At 40.2% G+C, this 14,629-nt stretch overlaps 1 protein-coding gene across 1 annotated transcript in view; it reads right to left on the reverse strand.

The window, feature by feature from the left end:
* Positions 1 to 14,629, reverse strand: part of LOC307042911 (serine/threonine-protein phosphatase 2B catalytic subunit gamma isoform-like) — a 70,285-nt gene that overhangs the window by 15,947 nt on the left and 39,709 nt on the right. The window contains exons 3-4 of the mRNA XM_079687069.1: positions 13,202 to 13,326; positions 3,242 to 3,378 (exon numbers count right to left, since the gene is read on the reverse strand). Of these exons, the coding sequence (XP_079543195.1) occupies positions 3,242 to 3,378; positions 13,202 to 13,326 (262 nt within the window). The remainder of the gene's footprint in view (positions 1 to 3,241; positions 3,379 to 13,201; positions 13,327 to 14,629) is intronic.

Here is a 14,629-nt window from a genome sequence, read left to right on the forward strand (position 1 = left end):
ATATACACTGAACATCAGCAGGAGAGGACTCTTTAAAGTAGAGACAGCTAGCATACTGATATACACCTGAACATCAGCAGGAGAAGGACTCTTTAAAGTAGAGACTCTACATACTGATATACACCTGAACATCAGCAGGAGAGGACTCTTTAAAGTAGAGACACTACATACTGATATACACCTGAACATCAGCAGGAGAGGACTCTTTAAAGTAGAGACTCTACATACTGATATACACCTGAACATCAGCAGGAGAGGACTCTTTAAAGTAGAGACACTACATACTGATATACACCTGAACATCCAGCAGGAGAGGACTCTTTAAAGTAGAGACACTACATACTGATATACACCTGAACATCAGCAGGAGAGGACTCTTTAAAGTAGAGACACTACACTACTGATATACACCTGAACATCAGCAGGAGAGGACTCTTTAAAGTAGAGACACTACACACTGATATACACCTGAACATCAGCAGGAGAGGACTCTTTAAAGTAGAGACACTACATACTGATATACACCTGAACATCAGCAGGAGAGGACTCTTTAAAGTAGAGACACTACATACTGATATACACCTGAACATCAGCAGGAGAGGACTCTTTAAGTAGAGACACTACATACTGATATACACTGAACATCAGCAGGAGAGGACTCTTTAAAGTAGAGACACTACATACTGATATACACCTGAACATCAGCAGGAGAGGACTCTTTAAAGTAGAGACAATACAGACTGATATACACCTGAACATCAGCAGGAGAGGACTCTTTAAAGTAGAGACACTACATACTGATATACACCTGAACATCAGCAGGAGAGGACTCTTTGAAGTAGAGACACTACATACTGATATACACCTGAACATCAGCAGGAGAGGACTCTTTAAAGTAGAGACAATACAGACTGATATACACCTGAACATCAGCAGGAGAGGACTCTTTAAAGTAGAGACACTACATACTGATATACACCTGAACATCAGTAGGAGAGGACTCTTTAAAGTAGAGATACTACACACTGATATACACCTGAACATCAGCAGGAGAGGACTCTTTAAAGTAGAGACACTACATACTGATATACACCTGAACATCAGCAGGAGAGGACTCTTTAAAGTAGAGACACTTCATACTGATATTCACCTGAACCTCAGCAGGAGAGGACTCTTTAAAGTAGAGACACTACATACTGATATACACCTGAACATCAGCAGGAGAGGACTCTTTAAAGTAGAAACACTACATACTGATATACACCTGAACATCAGCAGGAGAGGACTCTTTAAAGTAGAGACACTACATACTGATATACACCTGAACATCATCAGGAGAAGACTCTTTAAAGTAGAGACTCTACATACTGATATACACCTGAACATCAGCAGGAGAGGACTCTTTAAAGTAGAGACACTACATACTGTTATACACCTGAACATCAGCAGGAGAGGACTCTTTAAAGTAGAGACTCTACATACTGATATACACCTGAACATCAGCAGGAGAGGACTCTTTAAAGTAGACACTACATACTGATATACACCTGAACACCAGCAGGAGAGGACTCTTTAAAGTAGAGACACTACATACTGATATACACCTGAACATCAGCAGGAGAGGACTCTTTAAAGTAGAGACACTACACACTGATATACACCTGAACATCAGCAGGAGAGGACTCTTTAAAGTAGAGACACTACACACTGATATACACCTGAACATCAGCAGGAGAGGACTCTTTAAAGTAGAGACACTACATACTGATATACACCTGAACATCAGCAGGAGAGGACTCTTTAAAGTAGAGACACTACATACTGATATACACCTGAACATCAGCAGGAGAGGACTCTTTAAAGTAGAGACACTACATACTGATATACACCTGAACATCAGCAGGAGAGGACTCTTTAAAGTAGAGACACTACATACTGATATACACCTGAACATCAGCAGGAGAGGACTCTTTAAAGTAGAGACACTATATAACTGATATACACCTGAACATCAGCAGGAGAGGACTCTTTAAAGTAGAGACACTACATACTGACATATGACAGACCTATACGCTCTAAATAAGGATTATTGTGTATGCATTACTTATTTATCCTAACCCCTTCTCTTCTCTTGGTTGATTGTGTTCATATAGAACCTCTCGATAGCTTTCATACTGACGAAAAAGGACCGCAATCTGAATCCCTTAAAGCTACAGTCTGTGGGCGGGCGAGTAACATTTGTAGTGATTAAAATGTGCTGTCTGCCAAAGAGTCTTTGTCTTCGGAATTTGAATACTAATGCCTCCACACCTGCTTCACACACACACACACACACACACACACACACACACACACACACACACACACACACACACACACACACACACACACACACACACACACACACACACACACACACACACACACACACACACACACACACACACACACACACACACACACACACACACACACACACACACACACACACACACACACACACACACACACTTATTTATGTGTGTGTTTGGCTGCACCATAGTTTATCATTTGCAGCATGAAGAGGACAAGCTTCATCTTCTCTGATGAAGAGGAACATACACACAACCCCCCACACACAATCACCCACACACACAATCACACACACCCCCCCACACACACACTCACACACAACCCCCCACACACAATCACCCACACACACAATCACACACACCCCCCCACACACACACTCACACACAAACCCCCACACAAACACACAACCCCCCCCACACACAATCACACACAACCCCCCCCACACAAAATCACACACACACAATCACACACAACCCCCCCCCACACAAAATCACACACAAACCCCCACACACAACCCCCCCCACACACAAAATCACACAAAATCACACACACACACACACACACACACACACACACACACACACACACACACACACACACACACACACACACACACACACACACACACACACACACACACACACACACACACACACACACACACACACACACACACACACACACACACACACACACACACACACACACACACACACACACTAAAGAAAATGCATTTTAATATAAAAAGGATGAATTTGATTCTTCTGTACCACGTGGATGCAGAAATTCAGAAAAACATGATTGTTGGCATCGATGGGAAGTCCTTCTTTTGTATGTGTGATGAATAAAAAAGTAGAAATGAAAACGTGGCAGCGCAGGAGGACGTCACAGCGTCTTTAGAAGTGAGCACTTACATTCCTGTTTGAAGGTGAAGTACTCGGTGAGGTGTCGGCACTCGTGGTTCCCCCGCAGGAGGAAGAGTGTGGTGGGGTGGTTGATCTTCAGAGACCAGAGGTAGAGAACACACTGTGAACAGGAGAAAGGGGAGGAGTCAAGATTCAAGGCTTTTATTGTCATGTGTACATAGCTAGTGTAGTTATGAAGATCTGAGGTCACAGGCTCCTCCAACAGAGCAACCCAAAACAACAGAATACAGCCGAGTGCAGAACAGTCTCTATACACTTCTGGAGATTATGCACGGACCTTCAACGTCTGGAAAAACTGTGAAAGTGCTTTGAGAGTAAATCAGATGTTGACATCGTGCCAGGGTTTTTAAAGTGTTCACATTATTGCAGCAGACGTTCAGTAACTGGTGTTAAGAGACTGCAGTGAAATTAAGTTCTCAGATAAATAAATATATATATATGAAAACCAACAACAGGCTACATGCTTCAACACACGTCTCTCTTTCATTTATTTAAAATATATAACCCAATCAAAAGTGGCATATGGAGTTATAGACATGGAAACAATTAAATATGTTTAATGAAAATAATATTGTAGTATTATTATTTATAATTATTATACATTAATTCATATATCACTCACACATTTTACACCACAACACTATTTGATTTCTGTCATGTGGACTCCAAACATTTAAAAAAAAAAAATATATATATATATATACGTATATAAAAAATAAATATATAAATAATAATAATGAATGAATTAAATATTTGTTTTATATATCAGTCATCAACTGATAAATGATATACCAAATAACTATTTGATTGTAGGTGTAGGAGTTTAGTTTAATTTCTCCTCTTTAGAGACCAAAATGACAAAAAAACACGAAAGTGACAAAATGTGTAAGACACGGGTTAATAAGGGATTCTTAACACGTATTATTAACCATCGTGTGCGCGCGTGTGTGTGTGTGTGTGTGTGTGTGTGTGTGTGTGTGTGTGTGTGTGTGTGTGTGTGTGTGTGTGTGTGTGTGTGTGTGTGTGTGTGTGTGTGTATGGACAGATAGAGAGAAAGCTTAGGGAGTGAAATGGATGCACTGATTCTCCACTTCCACTGGTCTGTAAAGGTAGCACGCTACTTAGAGATGCTATGGTGACTCTTTATGTTGCCACGGTAACCACATCCTGATATCCATGTTCCTATATCTGTCCTGCATGTGTGACTGAGCTCAGTGGCCTTCCCTTTTAAATGTGGAGTATTTTAAAGGGAAGAAATAGGCAGCCTTTGATTTGAGCTGAGTTGTATTAGTTTATTAGCTTAAAGAGTATATCAGTATGTTTACTTACTTTAAAGAGTTCTCTCCTGCTGATGTTCAGGTGTATATCAGTATGTAGTGTCTCTACTTTAAAGAATCCTCTCCTGCTGATGTTCAGGTGTATATCAGGGTGTAGTGTCTCTACTTTAAAGAGTCCTCTCCTGCTGATGTTCAGGTGTATATCAGTATGTAGTGTCTCTACTTTAAAGAGTCCTCTCCTGCAGATGTTCAGGTGTATATCAGTATGTAGTGTCTCTACTTTAAAGAGTCTCTCCTGCTGATGTTCAGGTGTATATCAGTATGTAGTGTCTCTACTTTAAAGAGTCCCTCCTGCAGATGTTCAGGTGTATATCAGTATGTAGTGTCTCTACTTTAAAGAGTCCCCTCCTGCTGATGTTCAGGTGTATATCAGTATGTAGTGTCTCTACTTTAAAGAGTCCTCTCCTGCTGATGTTCAGGTGTATATCAGTATGTAGTGTCTCTACTTTAAAGAGTCCTCTCCTGCTGATGTTCAGGTGTATATCAGTATGTAGGGTCTCTACTTTAAAGAGTCCTCTCCTGCTGATGTTCAGGTGTATATCAGTATGTAGTGTCTCTACTTTAAAGAGTCCTCTCCTGCTGATGTTCAGGTGTATATCAGTATGTAATGTCTCTACTTTAAAGAGTCCTCTCCTGCTGATGTTCAGGTGTATATCAGTATGTAGTGTCTCTACTTTAAAGAGTCCTCTCCTGCTGATGTTCAGGTGTATATCAGTATGTAGGGTCTCTACTTTAAAGAGTCCTCTCCTGCTGATGTTCAGGTGTATATCAGTATGTAGGGTCTCTACTTTAAAGAGTCCTCTCCTGCTGATGTTCAGCTGTATATCAGTATGTAGTGTCTCTACTTTAAAGAGTCCTCTCCTGCTGATGTTCAGGTGTATATCAGTATGTAGTGTCTCTACTTTAAAGAGTCCTCTCCTGCTGATGTTCAGGTGTATATCAGTATGTAGTGTCTCTACTTTAAAGAGTCCTCTCCTGCTGATGTTCAGGTGTATATCAGTATGTAGTGTCTCTACTTTAAAGAGTCCTCTCCTGCAGATGTTCAGGTGTATATCAGTATGTAGTGTCTCTACTTTAAAGAGTCCTCTCCTGCTGATGTTCAGGTGTATATTGTAGCGTTATCCAGACTCTCCTACATTGGGACCACATTGCTGATCCCCAATAGAAGTCAAAGTCCCAGAGCCACATCACGAGGTCCTCAGTGTAAACCAAACATCATCATTTATTCTCTTTCAGTCCACCTCTTTCAACTGTGACATTTCAGCAACCTCTGTACTACCCAGTGTCCATCAAAGCCCCTCGGAGGGGTCCAAATGTTAGCATACCGCCGTGTGAAGCCCACTACAAACACACCAGCCTCGCCTTTACTTATATTCCTGAAGGTATTGTGACTTTTCAGAAGAATTTTCTCAGAAAGTTACAAACAAATAGTTAAATCTCTTTGTCATAGGAGTAAACTTAGTTGGCATTACGATCAAACACAAAATGAAGGAAATGTGATGCAGCAGAACCAGACATCCTGGCCGTTTCTCAATGTCGAGTAAACCTGCTGCAGAGCCACTATTTCAAGTATACTACGTCATCGAGTGGCGCCGAAGGACTGTTTGAATGCATTCGGCGCCGTTCGATGACGTGTAGTATACTTGAAATAGTGGCTCTGCAGCAGGTTTACTCGACATTGAGAAACAACCACAGTCTTTTTTTATCCCATGGCAAATCCTAGCAGCGTCATTACCCATAATGCATTTTGACCAGCAACATATGAGACGTGATTTGTGTCTGTTGTGTTTTTAAAGGCTAATTTAGCCTCACTATTATGGATTCGAGACGGGGAAACTCAATTATATTCACTCAAGAATTTCTTCATTTCATGACTTGTATGTTGTCCTCTTACCCAACCAACACTGACTCACATGAGGCAAATGATCAGACTTCAAGAAGCTCCCTTTGAAGCCAGAGTAGTCTTTATAGCACTCTTTAACATATTCTTTGAGGATTGCCCAATGAAAGCCGATTACTCAAAACATTTCTCGATGTTTTTAACCTTTTGCTAGATTGTTGAGGCTAGTCATCGGTTGCCGTCAGACATAATTTTATAAATGGCACAAAGGTATCTGAGTGTTAGCCGTGATAAGAGCTGTTTGAATTATCTAGATGGTAGTAAAGGAGCTTCAATGCTTCCTTTGTTATCTCCTTTAGGATACGATACACCGCTGTCTCATCATCATGCCGTCACCCAGTGTCAGTGCAGTCCGGATGAATCCTTCCTTTCCTTAACAATTATTGCCAATTTCCCTTAGGTTAAGGAAAAGTGGTCAAGGAGAGACGACCTGATTTTCTTAACTACAGTATTTCACCACAGGCATTGATCTTGATTGGTTGAGATTAGGATAGGTTGTCAAATGCTTGTTTTTCAAAACTCTCTAGAAATATAAAGGTAAGCCACTGTTATCAAATGCTTATTGTTAGGATAGGTTGTTGAGCAGCAAGTCTTGCTCAAATTAAGTTTTCACAGATACTCGTGTTTAAAAATACTCTGGTGAAATTAGAAGTACTGACTAAACTTCTTTACTCAAGTCAAAGTAAAGAGGCTTTGAAATGTACTTCAGTAAAAAGTACCCATAACTAGCAGCTGTTTTAAAGAGTACCTGACCTCCCTTTATATTAATAGAACAATAATGTCATTGTTAGCTAATGAATGTTTCCATGCTGAACAACGGCAACATGACAACGTTTTCATTGGTCCCTCTTCTTTAGAGAAGACCAGGAAATGATGGATACACGGATCGTGTTCAAATCAATAGGCACGCAATGACTCTAAATAATAATGATCACGCCACCAAACACACATTCAGACTAAAGGAACCAGCCTGTTTGGAAAATGAGAGAAGTAGAAAGTACAGGTATTTGAGTTCAACATGTAAGAAGTAGAAAGTACAGGTATTTGAGTTCAACATGTAAGAAGTAGAAAGTACAGGTATTTGAGTTCAACATGTAAGAAGTAGAAAGTTCAGGTATTTGAGTTCAACATGTAAGAAGTAGAAAGTACAGGTATTTGAGTTCAAAATGTAAGAAGTAGAAAGTTCAGGTATTTGAGTTCAACATGTAAGAAGTAGAAAGTACAGGTATTTGAGTTCAACATGTGAGAAGTAGAAAGTACAGGTATTTGAGTTCAACATGTAAGAAGTAGAAAGTTCAGGTATTTGAGTTCAACATGTAAGAAGTAGAAAGTACAGGTATTTGAGTTCAACATGTAAGAAGTAGAAAGTACAGGTATTTGTGTTCAACATGTAAGAAGTAGAAAGTACAGGTATTTGAGTTCAACATGTAAGAAGTAGAAAGTACAGGTATTTGTGTTCAACATGTAAGAAGTAGAAAGTACAGGTATTTGTGTTCAACACTGTGAGAAGTAGAAAGTACAGGTATTTGAGTTCAACATGTAAGAAGTAGAAAGTTCAGGTATTTGAGTTCAACATGTGAGAAGTAGAAAGTTCAGGTATTTGAGTTCAACATGTAAGAAGTAGAGAGTACAGGTATTTGTGTTCAACATGTAAGAAGTAGAAAGTACAGGTATTTGTGTTCAACATGTGAGAAGTAGAAAGTAGAGGTATTTGAGTTCAACATGTAAGAAGTAGAAAGTACAGGTATTTGAGTTCAACATGTAAGAAGTAGAAAGTACAGGTATTTGTGTTCAACATGTAAGAAGTAGAAAGTACAGGTATTTGGGTTCAAAATGTAAGAAGTCAAAGTAAAAAGTCATCAGAGAAAGAAGTAGTGGAGTAAAGTACTGATACCAGAAACATGTACTTAAAGAGCCTGTGACACGATTTTACTCCATCATCCAAACCCATCAATTTGAGTAAATATTGTCTGCTTGAAAACCGTTACTGAACTGATTTTGGATATTTGTACTTTGATAACCATTAATCTGCCCTTCAATGTTGACCATTTCCTGGATCTTCTCTGGGATTCTTCAAGTCCCGCCAAATTATGTGTGACGTCATTGCGGGCACAGCGCTCCAGCTGCACCGTTCCGGATCCCAGCATCTGCAAGTAAACGCACGATGGCGCACACAGCGGCAAGCTCAGACAGCGATGAAAGTTTAATTTTGAACGTGTCTGAGAGCTCATATGAGGCTGAAGGATCGGTTTATGTTGTATGAAGTTTAGGAATTAGGTGCGTCAATATGGGCGATCATACGGTCATGTAGCCAGTGGTGGACTGGGACTACAAATCATCCCGGGACTCTCGACCGGCCCACTTCGGTACCGCTAGTAAATTGTCAAGTGGGGAAGTGGGGGATGTGCTAGTGACTTATCCGACCGGCCCACTTCGGTACCGGCCCATCGGGATTCGTCCCGATGGCAGTCCGCCACTGCACCCAGCCCAGCCCATGTAAACTGGGGACCTATGTGTCGCCTGTCAGCGCAACTTACATGATGCCGTTTAGACAATATAATAATAAAGGGCGGTGCCGGCTGTCAGCGAACCGATCCGGCCTTTCTGCGCGACTATCACTCAAATGCAGGACATAGTCTCAATGTGTGGGACAGGGGACAAATAATAAAAATGCTGTGTGTGCAGTCCCGCACAGTGCGGGACACCTGGTCACCCTACACACATAGTTCTGCCCCTCACACACACACGCTTCAAATCAAGTTGCATAAATGCTTGAGCTACGTTTTTATTATAATTACTGTGAAATCTGCCTATTATGTTTTCGTCATTATTACAACAAACACACACTTGCAACTGATAACACTGGCAATGATTTGAGATATTAGACTATTAAAAAAAGAAATCATGCTTCAAATAAGTGGGGGTCCGGCGTACCCCCGCGTCCAACGCCCACTACACCACTGACTGCAACTACAAAAAGCATCGGTTTGTTTTCTCATCAGGAAATGCAGACTGGCTCAAACAAACAATTTTAAATCATCATCCTCACGATCATTTAATGTATCATATGTTCGCCGAATTGACATGAAAGCACTAATAAATGTAGTTTCATCCACTTGAGTTTACAAAAATAATCGATTTGTTTTTATATCACATCCTACGGGAGGAAATTCAGCAGCTCTCACTACCGATTTTTTATCCTAATTGAATCATCATCTTCACCACGATCATTTATGTTTATGTTCGCCGAATTGACATGAAAGCACTGAGAAATATGAATATACTGTAGTCAACTTCATTAAAACGTTATGAACGTGCCTAAACTCAGTAATTCACCATTTCTACGCATGACAACACACTTTGTCCGTGTTTGTCTCTCTCGCCGCACAGTGAAGCGTTCCCGCATTGGCGTCACTTCCGGCTTCCCCCAAAACTTCAAAATGAGTCGAAGGAATTTTCCCGCGATGTTCGAAATTATTGATATTTATCGGAACGGTATCGCTTTTTCTTTTTTAAACTGACGGTTCGAGATGACTAGTAGCCCAATATTTCATTGCACAACAGTTGTTGGGTTCGTGTCACAGGCTCTTTAAGTACAGTAACAAGGTATTTGTACTCCACTACTTCCCACCTCTGTCTGTAACACAGGTGGACAGCAGAGGGTTACACAGCAGTCCTGTCTTCTCTGGACTTTAGGATATCCAAGGGTCATTATCGTAACAGCCATGAATCAAAGTCTACAACTTCAGCCGCCCTCCGGTCAGGAGTCTCGAGTTTCACTTTGTACAGCCGGACTGTTCCAATCCTCTGTCTTATTTTTAACCATCGAACACAAGCATGCGTGAAGTGAACTGTGCCCTTTAAGGGTGTCATCGAAATAGAAGTTCAGACGGCAGAACCCATTTGGCCCTGAAGACAGATCCTCACTGCGGTGAGTTAGAAGTGACTCTGACCCAACATCTCAACCATCCTGAGAATCAAAACAGGACATGCCTCCATTAGGATGGGCCGACTACATATCTTCAGACCGCTTTAATGTAAACCAAACACTGAACCGGTATACTGAGTATTACAACTAGGTAGCAAACTTGTGCCAACATCTTTCTTCCATTCGTACCTTTTTACACATTGCACCGTCCAATGGGATGATCCAAGATGGCTTTGTTTTGGACTAACTCTTTCTCGACTTGTCTATTTCTCCCCAAGAAAACCATTAACTTTCTCATAAGTAAACACATTAGCTCATCTTCAACTGGAAGGTGGATTTAGAGTTGGTTATGTGGTCAACTTTGCAGAGCACATCATAATAACAAATGCCGGTTTGCATAAGATCCATAATGTTAATCATCCAGAATATTTGATATTGTTTAAATTTGATATCATATTTTTCATTTTATTTTGAATTGCTTAATTCTCTTTTCCAATTTTTTAAGTATTTATATTTTAATGTCTGAACACACTGCAGCTTCTGTAACTAAATAATTTCCCATAATGGGATCAATAAAGTGTCTGCCTGTCTGCCTGTCTTTCTGTCTGCCTGTCTGTCTGTCTATCTATCTATCTATCTTACTATCTATCTCTCTATCTATCTCTCTATCTATCTATCTATCTATCCATCTATCTATCCATCCATCCATCTATCTATCCATCTATCCATCTATCCATCTATCTATCCATCTATCCAGCTATCTATCCATCTATCTATCTTACTATCTATCTCTCTATCTATCTATCTCTCTATCTATCTATCTATCCATCTATCTATCCATCTATCCATCTATCTATCCATCTATCCAGCTATCTATCCATCTATCTATCTTACTATCTATCTCTCTATCTATCTCTCTATCTATCTATCTATCTATCTCTCTATCTATCTATCCATCTATCTATCCATCTATCCATCTATCTCTCTATCTATCTATCCATCTATCTATCCATCTATCCATCTATCTATCTATCTCTCTATCTATCTATCTATCTATCCATCTATCTATCTATCTATCCATCTATCTATCCATCTATCCATCTATCTATCTATCTCTCTATCTATCTCTCTATCTATCTATCTATCTATCTATCTATCTATCCATCTATCTATCTATCTATCCATCTATCTATCCATCTATCCATCTATCTATCTATCTCTCTATCTATCTATCTATCTCTCTATCTATCTATCTATCTATCCATCTATCCATCTATCTATCCATCTATCCATCTATCCATCTATCCATCCATCTATCCATCTATCCATCTATCCATCTATCCATCTATCTATCCATCTACCTACCTATTTATCTATCTATCTATGTCAACAACGAATGTCAACGTTCAAATTGTCCCAACTCTAACCATCATGCAGTTTAATTTAAAATCATCTTAATACTTTAAATGAAATGCAAACAATGGCCCTGATGCACTCCTCTGCCATAGGAGCAGCAGAAGCCACATTCACACCAACAGGTCAAGTTACATTCTGACAGAAAGGTCAGACCTAAGGGCAAAATAAAGCTGCTTATACACTGACAAATGTCACAATGTTCTCAATCTGACTGGCTATCTTATTATTGTTCCTCGTTTCAACACATGTTCGCAACCGTATAAATTAGTGAGAATTTGCCAAATTTATTTAATTAAATTGTTATAGATTTAGATGCAAGGCAAAATGTACAAAACCTAATTATTTGGCAACAAAAAACATAAGAAAAGTGAGACTACTTGTAATATGTAAGTCTACTCTTGTTACTTTAATCTGCACTTTACTTTTATTGTTGTGATACCGTACATTTAACGTTACGGGACAAATAAAGGATTTCTGATTCTGAATAACCGGTTAACAATGGCGCATTTCCACTGCAGCGCGTAGCACCGTATTAAGCGTGCGGTGCCAAACCCGGCCTGTTTTTTGTTGCGTTTCCACTCGGCGTAGTTCCGGCTAACTGGTACTTTTCACAGTTTTTCTGGCTCTCAAAAATCCAGGTTCTTTCGGGGCCAACAGCCGGGCTGAATATGCTAAACTAGTGAGGGAATCGCTGGCAACTACAACAAAATGAACATATTTGACCGTGATTTAATTGTAATACACGTTTCTAAATGATGCCGAAGTAACAACATACTGATACCGGTTAGTAAAAACCATGAATGAATGCTTTGACAAGTCTGCAGACAGACGGCAGGCGAAGAACCTTTTAAAATGCGTGTTTTCTGGATGGAGATCGGCTAAGCTAACGCAGTATATGCTCCCACCGTCCACACTCACAACAACGGCCTACAGACAGAAATAAAGCAGCGACTTTATTCTCCATGACACAGGCAGTCTGTGGTTTGGACTTGTTTCACTTCTGTCTAGTTTCTTCTCATTGAAGATGACGTCACGGCTCCGCCTACACTGCGTTACTATAGTTACTGCCCAAGCTATTAAACTGTAATGGAAGCGCAGCATAAAGTGAGCCTGGCCTTACCGTACTAAGCCCTGCGAGGCCATGCAGTGGAAATGCGCCATAAATAGAGTGAATATGTGTTTATGTCCTTCTAAAGACAACAACGCTTACACTCCCAGTTTGTATTTGTGCCAATAAGTAATGCATGTAAAAAGGTACATGACACTGAAACACAATCTACATCTTCACAGTACACCCACATATTCATATCAAATGAACAACCTGGAGGAAACAACGTCTTACCTCGATACTGAAGTATCCTCGGTCCACGTAGTCCCCGAGGAAGAGATACCGTGTGTTACTGGGCGACCCCCCCACCTCAAACAGCTTCATGAGGTCAAAGAACTGTCCGTGGACATCCCCACATACTGAGGAAACACAGACCCACTGCGGTTAATTTAGAATATAACAACAAGTAGGCATACAGATGTTAATATACGTGTTTGTCTGGATAGATATTTGTCCTTCCTTATCCTAAAACTAGCCATACTACAAAAAGAAGCCTCTATTTGGATTATTATTAAACCAGGGGGTCTGTGACCAGTTTACAGATACCATGATTTAAAGAGGCCTTATTATGCTTTTTGGAGTGTTCCCTTTCCTGTAGTGTGTAATGTAGGTTTAAGTGCATGTAAATGGTCTGCAAAGGCTAAAATCCCTGAAACGCCTCCATCAATAAAGTATAAATCTATCTGTCTATCTATCCATCTATCTGTCCCTCCGTCTGTCCGTCTATCTATCTATCCATCCATCTCCCCGTCCATCTATCTATCTATCTATCTATCTATCTATCTATCTATCTATCTATCTATCTATCTATCTATCTATCTATCTATCCATCTATCTGTCCCTCCGTCCGTCCATCTATCCATCTATCTGTCCCTCCGTCTGTACGTCTATCTATCTATCTATCCATCTATCTGTCCCTCCGTCTGTACGTCTATCTATCTATCTATCCATCTATCTGTCCCTCCGTCTGTACGTCTATCTATCTATCTATCCATCTATCCATCTATCTGTCCCTCCGTCTGTCCGTCTATCCATCTATCCATCCATCTCCCCGTCCATCTATCTATCTATCTATCTATCTATCTGTCCCTCCGTCCGTCCATCTATCCATCTATCTGTCCCTCCGTCCGTCCATCCATCTGCCCGTCCATCTATCTATCTATCTATCCATCTATCTGTCCCTCCATCCGTCCATCTATCTGTCCATCTATCCATCTATCTGCCCGTCCGTCTATCTATCCATCAGCCCGTCCGTCTATCTATCTATCTATCTATCTATCTATCTATCTATCTATCTATCTATCTATCCATCCATCTATCCGTCCGTCCTTATATCAATCTATCTATCTTGCACTTTTTGCATAACATGTATTTTGTTTTTACAATGTTTGTAAAAATGTAAATGTCTTAAATGTTTTTATGCGAGGGACTGCGGAAGGAAATTGGCTGAAAGCTAAATCTGGCACTGTTACGCTTGACACATTTTAATGTTTTAAGTGTTCATTACAGTGCATTGTCCCTGCCAAATATCTAAAAATGTATCCATCTATCTGTCCGTCCGTCCGTCCGTCCGTATATCTATCTATCCATCTATCTATCTGTCCGTACATCTGTCTATATATCTATCTATCTATCTTTCCATCTCTCTATCTGTCCGTCCGT

The sequence above is a fragment of the Notothenia rossii genome (genome assembly GCF_949606895.1).
Source record: "Notothenia rossii genome assembly, chromosome: 6".
Lineage (NCBI taxonomy): Eukaryota > Metazoa > Chordata > Actinopteri > Perciformes > Nototheniidae > Notothenia > Notothenia rossii.